This window comes from Artemia sp. Qi Xiang Cuo, chromosome 7 (genome assembly GCF_049724085.1).
Source record: "Artemia sp. Qi Xiang Cuo chromosome 7, ASM4972408v1, whole genome shotgun sequence".
NCBI lineage: Eukaryota > Metazoa > Arthropoda > Branchiopoda > Anostraca > Artemiidae > Artemia > Artemia sp. Qi Xiang Cuo.
In genome coordinates, this window is record NC_142800.1 from 11,346,549 (window position 1) to 11,369,791 (window position 23,243).

General features: G+C 32.7%; 1 protein-coding gene across 1 annotated transcript in view; it reads left to right on the forward strand.

The window, feature by feature from the left end:
• The window catches only part of LOC148949937 (pre-mRNA-processing factor 39-like), a 63,052-nt gene that overhangs the window by 29,399 nt on the left and 10,410 nt on the right, over nucleotides 1–23,243 (forward strand). The window contains exons 5-8 of the mRNA XM_089092022.1: nucleotides 10,242–10,516; nucleotides 13,163–13,442; nucleotides 17,474–17,650; nucleotides 21,546–21,681. Of these exons, the coding sequence (XP_088948148.1) occupies nucleotides 10,242–10,516; nucleotides 13,163–13,442; nucleotides 17,474–17,650; nucleotides 21,546–21,681 (868 nt within the window). The remainder of the gene's footprint in view (nucleotides 1–10,241; nucleotides 10,517–13,162; nucleotides 13,443–17,473; nucleotides 17,651–21,545; nucleotides 21,682–23,243) is intronic.

Consider the following 23,243-nt stretch of genomic DNA (forward strand, 5'->3'; position numbering starts at 1 on the left):
TTACGAAAACCCCAAATTTTGGTGATTTTAAAAAAGAGGTTAAAGCCCCCCTGAATACGGTGGTGAATCGAAATAAAAATACACCATTAGGATTACCGTGATTGAAAACCATTACTATGTTGCGGCTTGTGATCTAGTCTCTTTTTTTTACATACATGTCTAATCTGAGTGCTTTCAGTCAATGCTCTCATAAATATAAAATGTTCGTCTGGAAGGTAGTAGGATTTATTTCCCCTCCAACAAAACGTGGCAAAGGGGGGGGGGGCTTATTCCCTCCCTCCTCTAAGGGAACGTGGTAAGGAGGAGGGTCTAATTTGCTGGCTGGATCTTGCGGGGCACGCCGGTTTTCTCTAAGCTTTCAAGGTGTGTAGATCGAGATGTTAACAGATAAATAAAAGTATAGATCAAATGGGGTTTGCCAGGGACTTCTTTATTTTGTTTATGACAATCCAAATTTCTGGACTATATTATCATCAGAGACGGATTGTGGCTTTTTTAGTGCGATCCCGCGCGAAAGCTCTCAATGGCATTCTTCACCTCACTGGAAAAAAAAACACACGAGGAAGTCAAAAATAAAATTGATACTGCTCATTCTTCTTCCTGCAAAGGACATGTGCACGGAGAGTTATTACCGCCTGATCAAATTGCGAGTGCTACATTCTACATGAGAGTGCTTGAAAGACCCAGTTGTTCACGTCCGTCCAGCAATTCTTGGATCATAAAGGCTTGATCAGGACTAAGTACCGAGGGGCATCGCCTTTGCTGTCATGGGCTTGCCGACCGAGCGAGAATGGCATATCACAACTTTCAAGCCTCCTTGCAGCCGTGACTTTGCTCCTTTGGACTTTTCCCCCTCCCTTGACCAAACAAAAAAAAATAGGAAAGGACGGCACCGCGACTTTCTCGAGACGATTCTAGAAGCCATAACAGAGGAGATGTAGGACGTTCGAAATTATACGTTCCAGGGAGCCTTCAAAGATTAACAGGGTCGTTGAAACGACGTGTTGATGCAGGTGAGGTATATTTTGAAAACAATTGTTGTAGATAATTTTTTGTCTAATTTAGACCTACTACTTTCCAAACGGACTCTGTAAAACAACCATTGTCCTAGAAAAAATTGCTTTTATTGTTTACCAAATTTTTCTTATACAGTTTGTATGGTGACTGATATCATATCTTACCTAGTTGAATATAATATTGGGTTTTCATGGTATAACCAGGCACTTACACAGGGAATATTTCTAGGGGAGAAGCGGAACTTAAAAAGCAACGTGGAAAATCATAATCCTCCTCCCCTTCCACATGTGTGTGCCTCATTATATTTAAAAAAGGGTATATTTTGTCTCTTTCATTTAAAAAGGGTATATTTTGTCTCTTTCATTTAAAAAGGGTAAATTTTGTCTCTTTCATTTAAAAAGGGTATATTTTGTCTCTTTCATTTAAAAACGGTATGTTTTGTCTCTTTCATTTAAAAAGGGTATATTTTGTCTCTTTCATTTAAAAAGTGTATATTTTGTCTCGTTCATTTAAAAAGGGTATATTTTGTCTCTTTAATTTGTAAAGGGTATATTTTGTCTCTTTCAATTAAAAAGGGTATATTTTGTCATATAATTTCGTTTCCTTTTTTTCAGCTAGCAGAACGTCCAAAGGACTTTGAACTTAGAAGTTTATGTTTAAATTTGTAACCTTATTACTGTGTTTGTGATACAACATTGTATGTTTTTATTGTTTTGTACTATTTTTTCTATTCTTATTTTTGTAAAAGAAGAGATGGCTTTCCAAATTTGGCTAGACGGAGGTGTTTCCTATATTTTAGGTGTACTTGAATATCAGATAGGCATGAATTCCCCTTCGTTCATCCAATCATCTTCTTAACATCGGAAAACTTAAAAAAGAAATTTATATTTCTTAACATAAATTATAATAAGAATATTATATATTCTTATCTGACAAGTCCGAGAATATTATCTATCCGAAAAGTATAGCTTGAAGAGACGATGGTGAAAAAGTAGGACAGTAGTAATAATGTCCAATTAGTACGATAGTAAATAAAATGAAATAGACCAAGTATACTTTTTAAAATGTTTCTTTGTCACTTGGCGAAATATTTAGATTTTTTTAGAAACTATGATTTTTTTAATCATAGAATATAAATATTTTTTAGAAACATAATTTTTAGAAACTATGATTTTTTAATCATAGAAACTATGATTTAGATTTTTTAGAAAATATTTAGATTTTTTAGAAAATATTTAGATTTCTTAGAAAATATGGCTCTTCTCCCACAAAAGGTTGTTAAGAAAGCAGGTGAATAAAAAGATAAATAAACAAGCAAAATATGTATAGATCACTAACTTGGGTTCTGATCGCTAATTTGATCACTGAGCTAAGTGTAAACGTCGTTATTTGCTAATGTTTCATGGCTTCTTTGGCTAATTTTACACTATCTTTGCTTCTCTTTCGCATTTTGAGATACTGAGGGACAGACTGTCCGAGTGCCCGCTGCGAATCGTATAAAATAGATCCCTGGGCGCGATCACTCATCAATGACTTATGCAGTGGCTTATTGCTGTTGATGGCAATCCCCGTAATTTATCTTGAACAAGAAATGATTTACATCTCAAATTCTTTTAGTGGAATTATCTCCAGTGGCGGCAATTAGCGGTGGGCATCTACCCCCAAGTTTTCTGTGCCCCCCCCCCTATCCCCTAGATTTTGAAAAATACTTTTTTTTATATTTTCATTAAGAATTCTATTTTTGACATTGTCATTCAAAAAAAAGGAAAAAAAGCGTCCTCCTTGATTTTAGAAAATGCTGTTTTGCCCCCTCTCCCTCTCTTTCAATTCTGTGAATCGATGCCACTGGTCAGTCCTCTCTGTCCTTGCTCTGGCGACAGGTATCCTTGGTATTGCTAGCAATAGAAGACCAGTCAAAGTCCTGACTATTACCTTAACCCCCCTCCCAATTATTGTCTTTAGTTGGCATCATATTGAGACTCTCAACAGCTGAGTCTTTGAATACTAAACTGAAAATCAGATTTTAAAAGAAGTTTAAAATCTTGCTACTTTTCTTAAGTTCTATGCCTACTCCGATTAAAAACATGAAGTATCCTTAATATAACAGTTTTTTTTTTTGTTCCAGAATTTATTTCTGTCTTTGAATGAAAAAAAGGGAGTTGAATCTTTTCGTCCTCTTTTTTCTGTGGCACAGTTGAGGTTTAGTATATTAACAACTAGACAAGGCCGTAATTTAATTTTTGGAAATTATTAAAATAAATAAAAAACATTTTAATCATTAAAAAATAATAAACATGGTGCCTTGAATGAATCCACTTAAACTAGAATGTAAAATCGGTTGACCTAAAAGAAGCTTAACTGTGAAACCTTTTTGAATTTCTAATCAAACAGTTCGTGGTAACGAACTGTAAGTAAGGAGCGACCCGGCTCAATGGTAACCGAAACTCTAGAAAACGGGTTATTGATACCAATAGATATATCAAAAGAATCAGATTTCAATGCTGATTTCAAATATATAACTTTCATCAAGTTTAGTGCTACCCATCAAAAGTTACGCGCCTGAAAAAATTTGGCTGATTTTCAAAAAAAGGGGGAAAGACCCCCTAAAAGTTATAGAACCTTAATGAAAATCACACCATCATATTCGACGTATCAGAGAACCCTACTGTAGAGGTTTGAAGCTCCTATCTACAAAAATGTGGAATTTTACATTTTTTGCCAGAAGAAAGATCACGGATGCGTGTTTATTTGTTTGTTTGTTTGTTTGTTTGTCTTTTGTTGTTTTTTTCCCAGGGGTGATCGTATCGACCCAGTGGTCCTAGAATATCGTGGGAGGGCTCATTGGGACGGAAATTAAAAGTTCTAGTGCCCTTTTTAAGTGACCGAAAAAAATGGAGGGCAACTAGGCCCCCTCCCACGCTTATTTTTTTCCCAAAGTCACCCGATCAAAATTTCCATTTTGTTCAGCATGCTCGAAAATATGATAAATATGTCTTTTAGGATGACTTAATCCCCCGAAGTTCCCAGAGGGAGGGCTAAAAGTTATGAACTTTACCCAATGTTAACATATAGTATTGGTTATTGGGAAGTATACAGAAGTTTTCAGGAGGTTTTTTTCTGGTAGTGGGAGGGAAGGGTGGGTCAGTGGTTATGTTGGAGGATCTGTTCATGAAGGAAGTTTTCGTGGGGAAAGGGAAATTGCCATGAAGGGGGCGCCGGGCTTGCCAGCATTATTTATTTGATATTAGGAAGTATACAACCATTTTCAGGAAGGATTTTTTCTGGAGGGGGGGGCTAGAGGAGGGGGTTACTCTGGAGAATATTTCCGTGGAGGATGTTTCCTTGGGGTAAGGGACATTTCTATGAAGGGGGCGCCGGATTTCCAAGCATTATTTAAAAAACGATCAGAAATTAAATAAAAAGAAACAAGTTTTTTCAACTGAAATGTAAGAAGAAATATTAGAACTTAAAACGAACAGAAATTATAACGTATGTGAGGGGGTTCTCCCCCAAGTCAGTACCTCGCTCTTTACGCTACAGTTTTTTTTTTAGTGCTTTCAAAAGATCTATATATTATAATTAAACGGCCTTTGTTATTCTGGTTTTTTTGAATAAAAATTTTTTTTAACTTTTAACGTAAAGAGCGTGGTATTGACTAAGGGGAGAACCCCTTCATATACGTAATAACATATACGTAATAAAAAAAAAAACAATAAAAAAACAAGCGATACTGCTCAATAGTAATCGAAACTTTTAAAAACGAAATTTTGATGCCAATAAATGTATCAAAAGAATGTGTTTATAATGCTGATTCTAAATATATAAATTTTATTAAGTTTAGTATTACTCATCAAAGGCTACGAGCCTGAGACAATTTCCTCGATTTTTTAAAGAGGGGGGAAACATCCCCTACAAGTGAAAGAATTTTAATGAAAATCACACCGTCAGATTCAGCGTATCAGAAAACCCTATTACATAGGTTTCAAGCTCATATCTGCAAAAATCTGCAACTTTGTATTTTTTGCCAGAAGAAAAATATACGAATATAGAAGTTAGTTACGTAAGTTAATTTGTAAAGACATCCATTTAGCAAAAGAAAAGTAAAATTTTTATACAAATAAAAGCTGCATTAACTAAAAAACGATTAGAAATTAAATAAAAAAAAAAAGTTTTTTAAACTGAAAGTATGGAGCGACATTAAAAATTAAAACGAACAAAAATTATTCCGTATATGAAAGGGGCTGTCCCCTCCTCAACGGCTCGCTCTTTACACTAAAGTTTGACTCTGTGTCACAACTTTATTTTTTAAAAAAATAAAAAACTTTAGCGTAAAGAGCGAGGCGTTGAGGAGGGGACAGCCCTTTCATATACGGAATAATTTCTGTTCGTTTTAAGTTTTAATGTCGCTCCTTACTTTCAGTTTAAAAAACTTGTTTTTTTTATTTAATTCTTAATTAGGTCGATAAGACGTCCACATTATATAAGAAGAGTATTTTATTGAAGGTCAAAGGTTGAAGTGGTTGTGAACATAGGTCTGACCTTTGAAGGCAAGAGGGAATTAGGTCGTTTTTCCTGGGGTGGGGGAGAGGGTCTTGGAGCTTGAAAAATGGATTCAGGCCTGTGTTTCATTCCTTTGTGGCGGGAAGAAAATCTTTCAGATCAATTCTTTCTAAAGGGAAGAGATACCCCCCCCCCCCTATGTGCAGATAGAGCAATATATTTTTGTCTGTTTTTATTTTCATGGTCAAAACAGTTGTGTATCCTGCTTTAGTAAGACTAATTTTTCAATATTCGTATTTTGATTAACAAAACGTCTTAAAGATTATCATGGTAAGTTTTAACTGTTTTTGTAGGATTATACATCCTTTAACACAAAATACATGTCTAATATTGAATTCCTAGTGAGGAGAATGTTTTTGTGTACCTTCCTCAGACACAAGAAAAAATGGGATAAATAGCAGAGAGGTATAAAAGGTGCCGCCCTCCCCCCTGAAACCCCAAAATGTTTTGATATTCTCGGCATCGGTATTCAAATTATGTAAAAAACAATTTTTATCGTTGTTCGGGCAAAAAAAAAATCGTCTGATTCCCAGATCTGTGTTTTCTGAAACAGACAAGTAGTGCAAGTGGCGAAGCTCGAATCGCACCCTCAAATTAATACTTACACGAGATTTTTTAGTAATTATGTTACATTTGCCCTTTTATTGTGAGTTTGGCGAATCTGTACTTTCCCCGAAAATCCCCACTTGTATCTGGATCCAAATAAGACTAGCCTAATCGTTTTGTTTTGATTTGTTGTGTTAATCATGTGTGATGTTTCCTTTTGTTTCAATTGATCAACCACTATATCAGCCAATATGTAAGCCACTATAGATCACTTGGTTGTTTCTGTATAGATGGATAGAAACACGGAATTTAGGTTGGTGACATGTGTATTTTATGCTTAGTGTCTTTGTGGTAAACTACAGGAAAGGTCAATATGCATATTCCTCTCTACGTGTCTATCATTCGTTGTATTTTCTTGGCTGTTGTAAAAAACTATTACCCTAAGAACTTACAAAGCCATGTGTTTTTTGGACCCTGTAGACAGTTTCCAATTTGGATGCGATTAACCGAAATGCATTATAGTTATTTTCCCTTATTAAATAACAAACAAAAGACGAAATTAAAAGGAACTATGAAATTAATTTCGCTTCTTACTATCTCAAAATTAACTTTCCTGCATATAATAGCTACGACTTTCTCTTTATAAAATAGCTAAAACTTTGATAGAATATCCAGAATCCTCCGAAATTCGCTTCTATCAAGAAATATATTATGTTTCATTCTTTAAAATCATAAAAGATAAGGCTCGATGCCAAAAAGACATTAATTTAAATAAATCATATAAAAGGAAACGCTGTATAACACTAATTTTACAGGAAAGCGGAAAAACTGACTGTTGATAATTTGGCAATTTGCCTGTGATAACCCTGAAGGTGTTGGGTACTTGTAGGCTATTGGAAACACCCAAAAAGTGAAGTGAGGTTAATCCTAAGAAAAAAAACATGATCATAAAACAATACTTTAGAAACAATAATTATGGAAACCTAACGTAACCTAACCCCCATCCTCTAATGTGCAAATATATAGTCCGAATTATGCAGGTCTAATGCATTGTATCATCCATCACTTGTTTTTGTAGCTATCAAACCGGTTTTCTGAGATGTAATCTAAGCGTAATTCTTGAATGTGTTTCCAATAACCGACAAGTACCGACGTTATAAAGTTACGCTTCCTTTAACGAGAAAGAAAGCACTTGCAGTTTAATAGCTTTTGTCCTTGAAATTAAGCTCTTTTTCGAGGGTCTTAAAATTAAGCTTTCTGCTTTTTATAGCTATGAGTTTCGAATCTTACATGAAATATATGTATGTTGCTCTATAAAGCACAAAAAGACGTGGCTCGATGGCCAAAACGTGTTATATTTTTATAAGATTTCTTATTGGAAGTGCTGCACAATATTAATTTATAGGAGAGTGAAAAAACTGGCTGCGGTAATTTGAAAATTTAGCTGCGATAACCCAAAATTCAGAGATAGTTTTAGGGAAGGGCTTGCCTCGGTCGCAGAAATTTTTGGGGTGCAAAATTTGCAAATAAATAATCTAACGGTTATAATCATTTTGTAATTTAAAAAATTTAATCTTTATTGCAATAAGGCTGAGAGCACACTCAACGAATGAAAATAATGAATAAATTATTGATTAATTAATCGGATAAAAATAAATAAATAATAATTAAAATAATTGGTAATAATTTAATAATAAAAATAATAAATACAATCTTTTTTTAAATTTAACCTGAAAATTTTGTGGGAGACTGGGGAGTGGGGGTAATCAAGATTTTGTCCCGGGCGCAAGAGAGACCAGAACCGCAAATGCTAAAAGGCAAGGTTAAATCAATGCTAAATCTTAAGGGTCATAATCCCTCTCTCTTAATTTTTTGCAAAGATTAATTCATATTAAACGAATTTAAATCTGCTCGCTGATTAGTTTGAATAAGTTCACCTTTCTGCTATTATCAGTAGAAATTAAAAAAAAATTTGCAATCAAATTTTATATTTTAAATCATATAATCAGGAAGAATTAAGTTTTCTTAAAAGAAAAACGATTTGTTCTTCATTTTCAAAAAGTAAAGTTTTTTTTTTTTAAATAAATGAATTATAAAGACTGCAATCAGCGATGGCAGTGAAGGAAAGAAATACAAGTTAATCCGATTGGTAGGATTGAACTGGAACATAATCAGTCCAACCTACCCTGTTGGAGTAACGCTATCTATAGATTCGTCCCATATATTAAAATTTCGCATTTCCAGCTTGAATAGTTAAGAAGTAAATTAACTGAAAGGAAAGAAAGACATATTTGATTACACACACACACACACACACACACACTATATATATATATATATATATATATATATATATATATATATATATATATATATATATATATATATATATATATATATATATATATATATATATATGTATATATATATATATGTATATATATATATATATATATATATATATATATATATATATATATACATATATATTTACATATATATATATACATATATACATATATATATATATATATATATATATATATATATATATATATATATATATATATATATATATATATATATATATATATATATATATATATATATATATATATATATATATATATATAATAGCGCTTCAAGTTCTTTTAATACTAAAATTATATTCATTTTGCGGCAAAAACAACGACGTTTGAAAACAGGAAGTAACTTGTTGACGATTGTGGCTGTTAATTTTTTTATTAAATTTTCATGAATCAAATTTACCAAAGAAAAGTGTATCGTTATTTCAAGCTTAGTTTTAAAAGCCTTTTTATTAATATTTCATCTATCGACCCAAGTTCTTTGTTCTTGGTGTTCAGAAAGAAAATAGTAATATCTCTAAAGTAAAGTAAAACACGCATATTGTTGAAAATTTGAATTTAAATCATTGACAGTCTAAAGTATTTTTAAAGAAAGTTTAAAAAAATTACTTAATATGGAACTAATTTTTGCAAAATAAAACGATTGGCTCTGGCTAGCTTGAAGCTCGGATTTGTGACTAGTCAACTGGGTGTCCTGTTAGAAAGTTTTGTCACCGAGCATGACTCATTAGGATAATCTTGGGAGTTTGTAGCAACAAACCCTTAATAAAAAAGGGAGTGTATTAAAATTTTCTTAATCAAAGGCAAAACCATCGCCTCTGACCAGCTTCAAACTGGATAACCTGTAGAAAAAACTGGTCACCTAACTGGGCATTCCCCAAAGGGAATTTTTTAGGGGGGGGGGGGGGGTGAGTGGAACTGTTTCGTATTTCCTCTTTTTATTCATTGTTTAGATGTCCTCTTGTTTCCTAGGGGGGCATCAGAAAATATGAAAGGCTGTGAGGCAGGGTCTGAACTTGGTTTGCCCTCTCTAGGCCCAATTCTGTCCCATTTCTTTTCTCTTTTTTTGCACTCTCTAGAAATTTCACACCCAAGCACTTATTGTGATTACATTTTTATTAAGGATTATGCCATTTTTTCATGTTTTATATCTTGTTGCCTATACAATAAAAAGTCCCTACTCGTCATTTGGTGGCTCATTTTTGGCTAGTATATCCAACTTTAGACTGATTATTTAAAAGTGAGTTTACCCCCTCAGGTTTTTTTTATGGCAATAGGGCTATCCCTCTTCCCATGGCCGCGCCAACAGGGGGATATCGAGCTCTAGTCTATCTATTTAGACGAGCCTGTCAATGCTCCGTTTTGCTATACCTGCAACGATTAGCTTCCATTAGGCAGGTAGTGTTTATTAACGCCGTGGAGTGTCTGCACCAGCCACTATCGATTTTGAGTGGCTGAGAAACAGTAGCATAATTGCAGTATGAAAATTGCTGGGCTTAAGTCTTCGATTACGGAGAAACAACGCGTGATTTAAAAGTGGAAGACCGAAGAATAAGGATGGTCGTGGAAGCTCAGAAGTACTTGTTCATGATGGAAAAACTATCAGGTTTGCAGTGTACGATGTATTTCAATATTATTTTGTGATTATATTATTCAATACGTGTTTCAATTTTTCTTTCATTCAATATTTGTTTCAAGTTTTTCATTAACATCTATATATATCTTTTAATTTGTAATAAACTTTATATTTAGGTTTTCAATAAAGGGCTGAAAGCCATTCCTCTCAGTGTTGATTTGTGGCTGCATTATTTGAATTATTGTAAGGCTCATCACGCTCCACGTGAAAGTTTTGTTCGAGATGCTTTTGAGGATGCTCTTAACACGTGCGGATTGGAGTTCAGGTCAGATCGTCTCTGGGAGTTATACATAAACTGGGAACTGGAGAAAGATAGATTAGATAGGGTTTTTGCCATTTATGATCGATTGATAAGGATTCCTACCCAGTTCCATAAAACGCACTGGGAAAAGTAAGTTTTTTTCTTCTTTTTTTGTGCGTCAGATTTATGCTATTTGTGAAAGTCACCCTTACGCAAAAAAAGAAATTATAAATTGATGAAGTTTGGAGAATTTTTGCAAGTGTGTTTCGTCGCAAGTTCATTTTAAACGGTCGTTGCTTGACTAGGCATCATCAGGAATTTATTTTGTTTGAAAGGGAAAAAAATGCCAATGAACGCAAGCGAGCTCTATGAAAAATATAGGAGTAAAAAGATTTCGGATAGGATTCATATTTGGTTGAGTTAAATTTTTACCTGCTAAGTGAGCCTTCGTATAGTTCGCAAAAGTGCATTGTTAGGGTTAATTTTTCGAACTTCCTTAAGTCAGAAAGCTCTTAAAATAAATATTGAATAAAGACTTTTATCTGGACTGACTTACCTTGACACAGAAGTCAATCCCAAAAATAACGGGTTTATGGCCTGTAGCAAGCGAAAAAAGAACAGCCAAACCATATTTTTAATCACAACAATCACAGTTTTTTAACTGTGATTTTTTCACACATTGTGATTATCACTTATTTGTGATTTAAGATAAAAAATGATCAAATTTTTCACACATTGTGATCAAATCACAGAAATCGATCAGATCAGATCACAAAAATCACATGTGAAAAAAATCACAAATAAGATCAATCACAGCAATGCGTTATCAGCATTAAAAGGGGAAAAAAATTAACCCATAAAGATATACAAAAATTAAAAGAAAAAATCAAGCCAATATGTCTGATTATTACTCGATGTAAAACTAAAGAAAGTAGAAAATACAATAAATGAGCTACTGCTATCACAACACAGAAGCAAATAACAATAATATAATAAAGAGAATTGAAATAGCACTTTATTATTCTATTAAGAATAATTCTTTTATTGGCATCCAATGCAACTCTTTGTCTGTGTTTCTATTTAAATCAGTCCCTTAATGATTTTCCATGACTGAATTACAATTTTTAGCGATACATTCATTTTTTTTAGATAATTATTTAAACTAATATGTATTAGATAATTAGATTATTAGATATTAGTTTATATATTATATATTTATATTATATATTTATATTATATTATATATTATATTATATATTATATTATATTATATATTATATTATATATTATATTATATTATATTATATATTATATTATATATATTATATATTTATATTATATTATATATAATATTATATATTTATATAGATATATATATATTATATATTTATTAGATATTAGATTATTAGAATATTTATTAGATAATTAATTATTTATTCGATAATTATTTAAATAAAAAATTATCTAAACTACCACTATTTCCATTTATCCCCAAATCGGGGAGAATGTGTTTTATATTTAATGAGTAAGTTATATAATATAATGTTTTAGTATAATACAATAAATATAGTGTTTTATATTTAATTTACACATTATATTTAATATGTTTTATGTTTGTCATTATATTTAATAACTTCCCTTCCCTAACCCATTGCGTAAAACACTTTAGCGTGAGAAATAACTATCGCCTCCTCAAACTGTACAAAATAGTTAGAATAAACAAAGATATGCTCTGCCAAAACAGAAAAACAAAAGTTTCAGGAGCCAGTCGTCCTAACTTTGAGGTCTTGTATGGAATTGAAGTGTTCTATATATCGTTCTTAAAAATTACTGGTGAGTCCTGCTGATATAGAACTTACCACAAGCAAGGGATATTCTATACTCCTTTCCCAAATTTTATATATCCAAGAGTACTTTATTACCAGAGTTGCTTTAGGAAAGATAAAATTCGCGGAATCCAGGAATAGAGAATTAGCATTCCTTGCTTTTATGGCGAGTTATAGCAAAAATATATATTTTTAGAGACACATGTAGTATATTTTTTTTATTTATATGTAATTCATGTAAAAAAAAATTGTATAATTTTCTTTTATGATAATCTTCTGTAGAGTTTTGAATTTTATATTCATATTCCTTTTTACTGATTTAAAACCTGAAGATGTATTATTATTATTATTGAAATATAAGGATAATTAAGGGGCGAACAGTTTACTCTATCATAGAAAATTTGATTGATGTTAATTGAAAAACATATGTAAAAAAAAAGTAACTCTTTTGTTAATTATTAGAGGTTGGAGGAAGGGGCATTTAGATAAAAAATTAATATAAATTAATCTAATTAATAATTATTAATTTATAATCAAAATTAGTTAATAATCTAAATTAATAATTTAGATTGCAACACCCTAGTCTCCCCTGATAAATCAATCGACCTTATTTTCTTATGCAAACGCTATACCTCACAAAAATAATTTAGAATAACCATTAAACACGATGTGTCGCTACATGTTCACAAGCTAGCTTTAACGAAATACTCTTCACCGTAAATTCGAGCCTTTTAACCCCCCATGATATTCAGTAGAAGTTTTGAGGGAATTTTATTATTTAGAATTGTCAAAAAATTTAATAAATATGACTCTGGGAATGGCATGTCCTCTCTCCTCCCCCAGTCAATGAAGTAAGGTGAATGATGCCAATTTTCTGGGCTGTAAATACCCTAACCGCAAATTAGAATTTTTTTAAATACGGATTTTTGACTTAAAGGGGCTGTTCTGCAGTTTGAGCTTTTCTTTACAGTTTTGAAGACCTTGTCAAGCAGCACAATCCAAAAGATCTGCTTGAACCTAGTGAACTTTTATCCTTTCGAAAGTCGTTTCATGATGAAAAGAAGCTATTAGCTGAAACGGAAGGAGATGCCCCTCCAGGTGACGAAGCGGAGGCTCCTGGTAGTGACACAAGCAAAAAGATGACAGATGAAGAAACAGATGCAATTAAACGAAAGATCAGAGAGTCAAGGAAGGAAGTACATAAGAAGACAGAAACAATGATCAGTGAGAGATTTGCTTTTGAAGAAGCAGTATGTTGTATTTTATTAATTTTTTTTTGCATTTGAGAATCATATTCTAATATCTTCTTTCTTTTTGTTTTCTTCTGTGTGTTTTCTTGCGCGTTTTAATGGTAAAAAATATGAACTATTTATGGAATTTTCTGCCGAATAAGATTTATCAGAGGTAAGCTATGACCCTGCCTTGGAGAAGGAACCATGTATGTAACGTAATTTTTTCTCTGGCCACTTTTTATAATAAAGGTTGTCGTAGAAACTTTGAAGGGGGCTGATTTGATCAGAAATTGAAAGTAATAATGTTTTTTAAGGGGCGAAAGCGATTGGAAGATAACCAGCATCTCCTGTGCCTATCTTTGCTAGCCAGCCCCCTGTAACCCCCCCCCCCTTCCTCCCATGATATTAGATCAAAGCTTTGAGATAGTTATGTTATTCAGAATTGTCGAAAATCAAACAAATATGACTCATGGAGTCGCGCGCCCCTCCTCCTCCTCTCCATAGTCCCTGGGGTAAGGGATGTAATTTATGTCAATTTTTGGGGGTTGTATATGTCAATTCTTTTACAGATTGGTTTCATTGTATAAAAAAGAGGGGTATGTGTGATCTTGGGTGTTCAATTTGATCAAAAAAGAATTGCTATTGCTGAGGAGGAGAAGGGTGTTAGGGGTCCAGGAATTAGCAAAAAAAACAAACTGCATGTTCCTGATCAGTTTAAAACTTGTAGCCGCAAGTCTTGGGGCCAAGAAGAGCCCAATGCACAGAACAATATTCCCCCCCCCCTGAAAAAAAGGGACGATAATAAAATTTTTTCTGATCGGCTAGAAATTTGTATCAGTTTTTGGATTATAAGAACCCAAATGTTGAGGGGGTAAAATATTGCTTCCACTTTGAACGGGGCCCAACAAATCGCCAAAAAAGAGCCAATAAACTTGTTTGTACAGGCTTAAACCTGAAACTGTTAGTCCCTGGGCCAAGGAGGCCCTGATGAACAAATGTAATTTTAGTTTGGGAAATAAGCCTCCAAAATAGTTGCCCAAAACAGGTCAAGTTTTTTACAATCGGCTTGAAACCTATATCAGTAGGATCGGCGGAGGATAAAATTGATTGCCCCAGAAATAGGGAAGGAAAAATGGCTAAAAATCTTTTTCAGTTGGGGGATGTGCCCACACGATATGACGCCTGAAAATTGTTTCGACAACTTTAAGCTTCTAAGTATTGTCACATGGGCTAAGGGACCAAACATTTCTGGGAGCGAGAAGGGTGTTAGGGGCACAGAAATGGGTCAAACAACTTTTTATTCCTGATTATTTTGAAAATTACAGCCGTAAGTCCCTGAGCCAAGGGGTAGGTTTTAGTGTAGAAAAAATTGCCTTCCCCTGCAAAAAAGGCTGTTTAGTTATTTTTACATAGGTTCCCCTTGGCTCAGAGACTAACGGGTATAATTTTCAGACTGTTAAGGGACAAGAAAAAATGTGTCCTATTTCTGTGCCCCCTAACACCCTTCTCGCTCCCGAAAAAAGTTTAGTCCTTTAGCCTTTTGATTGGTCCCTCAAAACTTTTATTTTTGGTTGGCTCAAAACTTACATCTTTAAGTCCTCTGATTATGAGGACCCCATCAAACAAGAAAAATAGAGAAAAAAATATTGACTCCCTCTGAAAATGGCCCGAAAAGCTTTTTGTTTTTATTCGGCACCTGTAAGCTCCTGGCTCAAGGGATCCCTTATGCACAAAAAAAGGTAGGGGACACGGACCGCCAAAAACTGGTGCCAGAAAAGTTTTATTTGTTTTAATTTCTTTTTTTTTACTTGAAATATATGTCTAAAAGTCCTAAGGTCAAAAGGACCCTAATGTGCCTGGGAAAAAAATTTGTCGTCCAAAATGGGGCTCTGGAAAGGGTCCATAAGGTTTTATTTCTGAAAGGCTGGAACTTAAAAACGTAAGTACCTGGCCAAGTAAATCCTGATGTATAAAAAAAAAAAAATTGAGAAAACAGCGGCCCAAAAACAACCAAAAACTTTTTTTTGATTGGTTTGAAATCTTCAAGGAGCTATATATAGCTCCATTTGGGGAGGGGGGGGGGTTAAATGGAACTTATTTGATTGTTATAATTGTTTTAAAGTTCTTTCCAGAATTTTCTGGGGTTTCCTTCTAATGATCCCATCTCCTTGCGCTTATTGGATCGGTCTTACAAATGTGGAGGCGGGAATTTATTTTATTCAGTTTGTCTCGCTAAACTCTTAAGCTGCTCTTTTCTGAAATAGATAGACAAATATTTATTCATACCGCAAGAACACTATTTATTACAAACACGGCAAATGTCTAGTGGTATTCTCAACCGTAATATGCATCTCAAGTTTAGGTAGCGGTAGTTTGAGCCAATCAGAAAACTGTATGAAAAATCTGATTGGCTCAAATTAGGGCTAGCTAAGTCTTGGTATTAGTAAAGTCTCGTTGTGAATGTGCCTTTACTAGCACAACAGTAAAAAAGTGACAATGCCAGACATTTCAATAAGGGTTAATGTACTGAATGAGCTTCAACTCGAATGTCTAGACGCATGCTTAAGACCCATTCACGGTGAGATTTCACTAATACCAAGATTTAGCTAGTGCTAATTCGAGCCAATCAATATGCTGATTTTCTGATTTAAATTTTCTGATTTGCTGATTTAAATTTTCTGATTGGCTAAAAAAATTTTGCAAAGTTCTGATTGGTTCAAATTGGCGCTTGTTTAGTGAAATCCCATTGTGAATGGGCCAACATGTATCGTTGTTACTAGCACAATAAAGAAAAAAAAGTGACAATGCCAGAAATATAAATAAAGATTTAAATTCTGAATAACTAATACTCCGAGGGTTTGCATCCTAACCAAATCAGAGGAATTATTTTAAAGGGCTAACTTAAGGGAGATCCACTACATTTTCTCTAATTAGACTTAAAAACTGGTTTATTCAACATAATTTCTAATTGGGAATGAATTTCAGATTTAATAATGAGCCTACAATACACATAAACTATACATATTAAATATACTGTGTAAAATATACAACAATATATTACACAACCAGGCTCTGTCACAGGGAAGCGCGCAAAATAATTTAGTCTGGGCCTCCATAAAAGCCTAATTTTAAAGTATTATTATTCAGAGGCAAAATTTTTACTATCCAATGGGATTTTCCACTTAGCTTAGAAAATAATTCTTACTTCAATCAAGTAAGCTCAGAAATATAAAAGTGTAATTTATGAAAGAGCTATCCCGACCTTGGTGTCTTGTCTGAAACCTAATATTTGAAGCAATGGGCCTCAATGTGAAATCTTTGGCTGTCGATATGTGAAGGGGGGGCAAGGAACTGGGTCTAATGGGGGCCTGAGACCCAGTAGGAGTTTTTTTTTTTTAGCTTAACGAATTCCTGGGCTTTTTTTAAATGAATTGGTTGTGAAATTATGAGTGAAAACTGCACCCAAATCAAGATTGGGCATTGCCTCTCAAATTGGAAAGATTATTTATTCTACCTTTAGCTATGCTATAAAAATTACGTTAATTGTAGAGACTCGTTTTGAATAATTGACAGGGAAACGATTCAGGTCAGGCGAGTAAGCTAGAGAAGGCCTTCGGGTCCGCTGCTGCCCCTCACCCAGCCTAACCTAAACTCTCCAGATTTCGGTCCTTTTTTCTATTATATGGTATGTTTTCCCCATAATTTGCTTATTATTTGTTCTCAGTCTAAAGTGTGTCCTCCAATATCCTCCTCCCCCCCCCCAAAAAAAAATTATGTTATTTTAGGTTATATTTGGTTACAAATATCAGAAATGAGGTAAAAACCTAACCCAACCTAACCTTAACTTTTACCATCAAAGCTTGCATAAGACTGAAAAAGCTGACTCACAAAGCTAATTGAATCCAATCATATGTATATATATATATATATATATATATAATTTACTTATCCTGCTTGAATCCTCTACGGTTAGCCAGCAGTGCTATAATTTGCAGTTTTATTTGACATTTGTAATGCTTGTTAGAAGACCTAATTTTGCATTTTTACAGATCAAACGTCCCTATTTCCACGTAAAGCCTCTAGAGCGTGGACAACTCAAAAACTGGCGAGAATACCTTGACTTTGAAATATCTTTTCGGGGATATTTAGGGGACGAAGAACGAATCAAAATACTATTCGAGAGATGTTTGATTGCTTGTGCACTTTATGAGGAATTTTGGATTAAGGTTTGATTCCTTTGCCTTTTGTGCTTTATGTATTCTATAATCTACAAATCTACAAATCTTTATGTATTCTATAAATCTACCACAGTGGGATTTTAGGTAATTGCCTAGTTCTTCATTGGTTAATTTCATTGTTCTACACTTTTTCTACCAAATTTCTGAAAAAAGTATACATTTTATAAGCATTTTTTCCGTTTTCAAACTCGTGCTGAAACAAGTGCCATCTACAAAATTTGTTTATAGACGCCTCTATAGAAACCGCAGTGGCGATTTAAAAAAAATAGCCAGAAATTAGTGGCGATTTCAGCAAAAACTGCCGGAAACTTGACATTTAACAGAAAAAGCCAGAGTCATTGCCGCCTGTACACAATGAAAGAAGTGAAGATAAAGGTTTCCTTCGTGCATAATGTGTTAATTACGATCATTCTGCATATTATGAAGTAATTTAACATGTTTCCATATGTCCAGCGAGGTATCTAGGTAATTATCGATTTTTAGATTTACTGGTAAAGTGTTCAATGCCACAATGCTGTACCGAAAACGAAAATGTGCTTCAGAAATGAAATGCTTCTATGTTTTTAACTCAAAAACTAAATAAGGATTGAATAGATGTAGCCTTCAAAATCAGGAGGTTATGAGGATGAATTTTGATTGAAATTAAATTTTAGTTAACTTTTATTTTTATTATAATAAAATAAAATTAAAACTTTTTCAAAAATAAATAAAATTTTGAACAAATATTTTTTATACTGAAGAAGTTTCCGTCCAGAGCAAGTGGAATGGTTTGTCCTTCAATACCCGCCATGATTGATGGTGATGATGGCTTTAGTTTTGAAAATTTTGCTACTTCAAAATTATCGTCCCAAATCCCTAAAAAAAAAAGCGAATACTCTCGAAAACTGTGTTCGATAGACAATAGTATTAAGGAATACTGGGAAAAGTTAATTTGTACTTAAATGCAGAAAAAAAATTAAATACGTAGTTAAATTGCTTGATCTAATTTGTAATTAAATACGTATTTAAATACTTTGAAAAATAATTAAATACATATTTAAATACTTGCAATTATTTACTCTCACAACACCGCTTAAATGTCATAATGACATTTTGTAAAACTCGCTAATTTTCGAATTCTGACTTTGAAAATCGTGTAATCCTTAGACTCTTTGTTGTATTTGATGTTTTTGTTCCCTAGATGTCCTTATATGTTATAATTACCTTGAATGTCATAATTACATTTTGTAAAACTTGTTAATTATTGAATTCTGGCTTTGAAAATCTTATAATCCTTAGACTTTTTGATGTCTTTTATTTTTTTTGTTTTTGATGATTTTTTTATATTTTATTTTTTATTTCTTGTACAGGGGGGGGGGTGAATAAACCATTATTATTATAATGGGATATTTTTTACCCAATTCATCTTTTTTAAGGTTTTACCTGAGAAAAAAAAGTGCGAGATACGCTCTTTTGTTTTGGGCACTACAGAATGCAAAAAAAAAAAATATATGTATATATTTGGGTTTAACGACCAATATAGGTTGAACAGGAAGTCATTAGGCCGACTTAATCTTGTGAACTGCCTCAAACGAAAACCAATGTAGTTTGAAAAAGAAAGGTTCACGGTTTTAGTCGTTGGTCCAAAAGGCTGATTTTATTTATATATTATATAATGTTAATTATATTATTGTAAATTAATATTAATTATGAACTTAATTAAAATGGATAAGATTTATATTAATGTAATTAATATTAATTATATATTAATTTACTTATAAATATTATAACCTGGGGTTCGCAGTCGTAATTTTACCCAAGGACCAACGATATTCTTTTTGGCGATTATTGGATTTTCACTCAATTTTAGGAGCTAGTTTCTACGATGTTTCAAAAATACGCTAAAGTTGGTTAATTTAACCTCAGAGAAAAATCCCTGATTCAAGCAACAGAAAAACTAGATGGAAAACAAATTTGAAAAAAATAAACATTGAAAATCAATAGAGATGCTAATCTTTAAAAAGAAATCAAGTCCATTTTAAATAATCTTAATAAAAAATTTCTCACTATCGCCACAATCTACCACAAAATATTTCGTGCGAAATGAAAAAAAAAAGGAAAAATCGAGGTGGAAAATCTCGACTAAACAGAGACCGAGGCCTGTCAAAGTGAGAAATTTAGGTCAAAATGATAAATTTGATCTTGTAAAATACCTTTGCCTTAGCTTATTTTAGGACCCATTGCTATTTTATTTTATGTTTACAGTTATTAACAAACGTAGTAATAATCAAATATCGATTTACAGATAGTGTGTTAATAATAGCTGTTATGAAGGAGATTTCATTGGTTGTTTGGTATTCATTGGTATTTGTTGTTATGGTATCAAGTTGTTGGTCTCGGGGTAAACTATTATAGTATAGAACTGTTATTATTATATTTAAATCATCAGTGTGAAAGGCGAAAGGGGAAAAATTTTGGAAGGCAAGGGGTGTCCTAACCTTCGAAAATAATATTTTTGGTCTAATCTGTCCAATTTTTGTGTTTGTCGTCTAGGTGACCCATCTTGGAGTGTGAACAAGACCTCTGGGGGAGAAGAGGAATTCAACTCCCATAGCAACCCCTAACAGGGATTCTTGTCTAAAAAGCCCAAACTTTAAAAAAAGAGGCCTAATGACGATGTTGGTATCAATAATATCTGTTATTTATACTTATTCTAAATATGCAACATTTAGCCATTAGTAGTCATTCTAAGTCATAATTAGTCATTAATTTTCAGGCTGCTTAACAAAAGTCAAATTCAACGATAATCGCAGAAAAAATCGCCGGTGTATGGACCGCAAGTAACGTGCAGAAAAAGCAGAGGAATTTCGGCTTAAACTAAGTCCATATTGCCCACAGTTTTTATCATAACACGAAAAATCAGGCCGTTTTTCAGTGCCGTTAAGGCAATTAATGTTTATTGAGGCTTTAATTCATTATTTACGGCAATGGTTAATAAGTCAAAAAAAAAATTAATCCAAAATACCACAAAATTGCATTCCCCCATGATTTTGAAAAAATCCATTTTTTATACCTTCATGAACAAGATTGAAGGATCTTTGCATTTTATGTACCTTAAATCCGTTAACTTTTGTAAATTCCTCTAATTGTGTAAAATTTCTTCGATAATTTAATATTGGCTGCTGAATTATAAAAATTAGGCTATTACAAATGATAAGATATTGAGAGTTAAAAAGTACGAACTCAAATAATTCTTGGTTTTGCGAAATTCAGAAATTCTAGACTTTTAGTCTGGGGTAAGATTGGGATGAAAGCAAAGGTTTTTGTGTTAACTGGCATGCTCCAAGAATTTCTGAATTGAGAAATTCAGACATATCCAGCAAAGAAAGTAGAATGTTTCAAAATATATTGTTGGGTCAGAGAGACTTGTTAGGCGGAATTGCTATCGTTGGACTTCCTTAGAGCAGGTATGGGTCTAGTTGAAAACTGTAGTAAGTGATATAGCTTTGTATGTTAATTTAATCATTTTGATTAAATGTATTTTGAAATATATTTGTGGGGATTTTGTGGGTCTTTTTTTGGGGGATTGTTGGGGGATTTTGGGGATTTGTGGGTCTAGTTGAAAACTGCAGTAAATGCTTTAGGTTTCTGTATTAATTTAATAATTTTGGCTAGATGTATTTTAAAATATCTTGTTTATTACGTTTCTAACCCTATTAGGTAGTCTGGAAGATTTCTTAACGTATGGGTCAAGTTGAAAACTGTGGTAAATTATAAGTTTTTGCGTTAAATTAATCATGTTTGTTAGATGTAAATTTACCATTTTTCTGTTTGTTTTTAAACTAAATATCATACATTGTATTTAATCATACATTGTATTTAATTAATCTATATTTATTTCTAGTATGCCAAATATACAGAGACTAAGGGTACATACACAGTTGAATATACCAGAAGTATATATGATCGAGCTTGTAACATCCATTTGCAGAAGAGGCCTGGCATTCACCTTCAATGGGCAGCTTTCGAAGAGAAACATGGTTTGTAAATTACTAGTTATTTCTTCTTTCCTTCTTCTTTTTACTGTGTTTCTTTTCTTTCTTTCCTTCTTTCCTTCTTCTTATTCTTTTTTCCTCTTTTATTCTTTTCTTTCTTTCCTTCTTTCCCTCTTCTTTTTATTCTTTTCTTTCCTTCTTCTTTTTGTCCTCTTTCCATTTTTTATTCTTTTCTTTGTTTCCTTCTTCTGTTTATTCTTTTTCTTCTTTTTATTAATGTCGGCTCTTGGTTTTCTTTCTGTTTTTTGTTCAGGATTATATTTGACAAAGTAGATGAGGCGTTGGTTTCTCATAATTTGAAGGGAAATTGGTTAATTAGAACGAGCCCTCTTCTGATATTCTAGAACCACAACGTTAACCCATTGGAAAAGAAACAAAACAGATAAATACGCTTCCGTGACCAATTTTCTTGGGGAAAAAAAAGTAAAATTTTGTAATTTTGCACATTAGAACTTGAAACCTCGGCGAAAGGGTTTCTGGATATTCTGAAGACGATGCTATAATTTTCTGGTTACCATTAGCACGAGTCGCTCTTTATATACAGTTCCTTATCACGAATATATGATAATTTTAGAAATTATTTTAATAATAATTTAATTATAAAATTTGTAATAATTATAGTTTAGACACAGAATATAGGTTCAGGTTTGATAATAGCTAATAATAATTTTTTCCTGAATAAATTTTATTTAGAAATCAAAAATGAACTAAAATGTTACTATATGACTTGTTTTGCTACAAAAGGGATTCCAGATACTGAGTTTTGTAAGGGCTGTTTTGAGGGTATCTTGTAATTTATTAATTTATTGTAGTTTATATAATAATAAATTAAATAAATTATAAATTAATAAATTAATTTTTTGTAGTTTATTATTAATGACTAGTCAAGGAGCTTGTCTTACGACAGACATAAAAAAAAAAGCTTACCTTTTTTTTGCAAGGACTAAAGAAGCAATATTTTGCCTCCTTCCCCAACACGAGGTTATAAGCCCTCTTACCACCCTCCTAAAACAGCTGTTTCTGAAAGACACAAGGAGCTCTCTTGTGAGATGAAAAACCAGCTGGACTCTGATTTAAATGTTTTTGGAGAAATATTAGCTTTGGCTCTCTGTCTTATAAGCTGACGTATTTGGGTAAGTCTTACGGACAAGATTTATATAAAGCAGAATCTTTTTCAAGTACTATGGCATTTGACCATATACTAAGGTTACCTGAAATAAAAACACGTATTACGTGCTGCATTCGATTGCCTTTACTTATTGCGATTGATTTTTTTTCTGCTTCTTCTTTTCTCAACCTAGATTTGACATGCCCAGAAAGGGGCTTTCATTCGTAGACATTAGGATTTTGTTACTTACAAGCCAACATCTTCTCTGGTGAATAATAACTTTTGCAAATAATGTTTTAGCAAGTAGTATTTTTGTAAAAAATGTTTAGGGAAACATAAATATATTAATTCAAAAGCAAATAAATGATGAAATAAACACATTTACACCTTAGGAAAATCTAGATGCCTCCCAAAAAAAAATCAAGCAGAGCGAATTTTC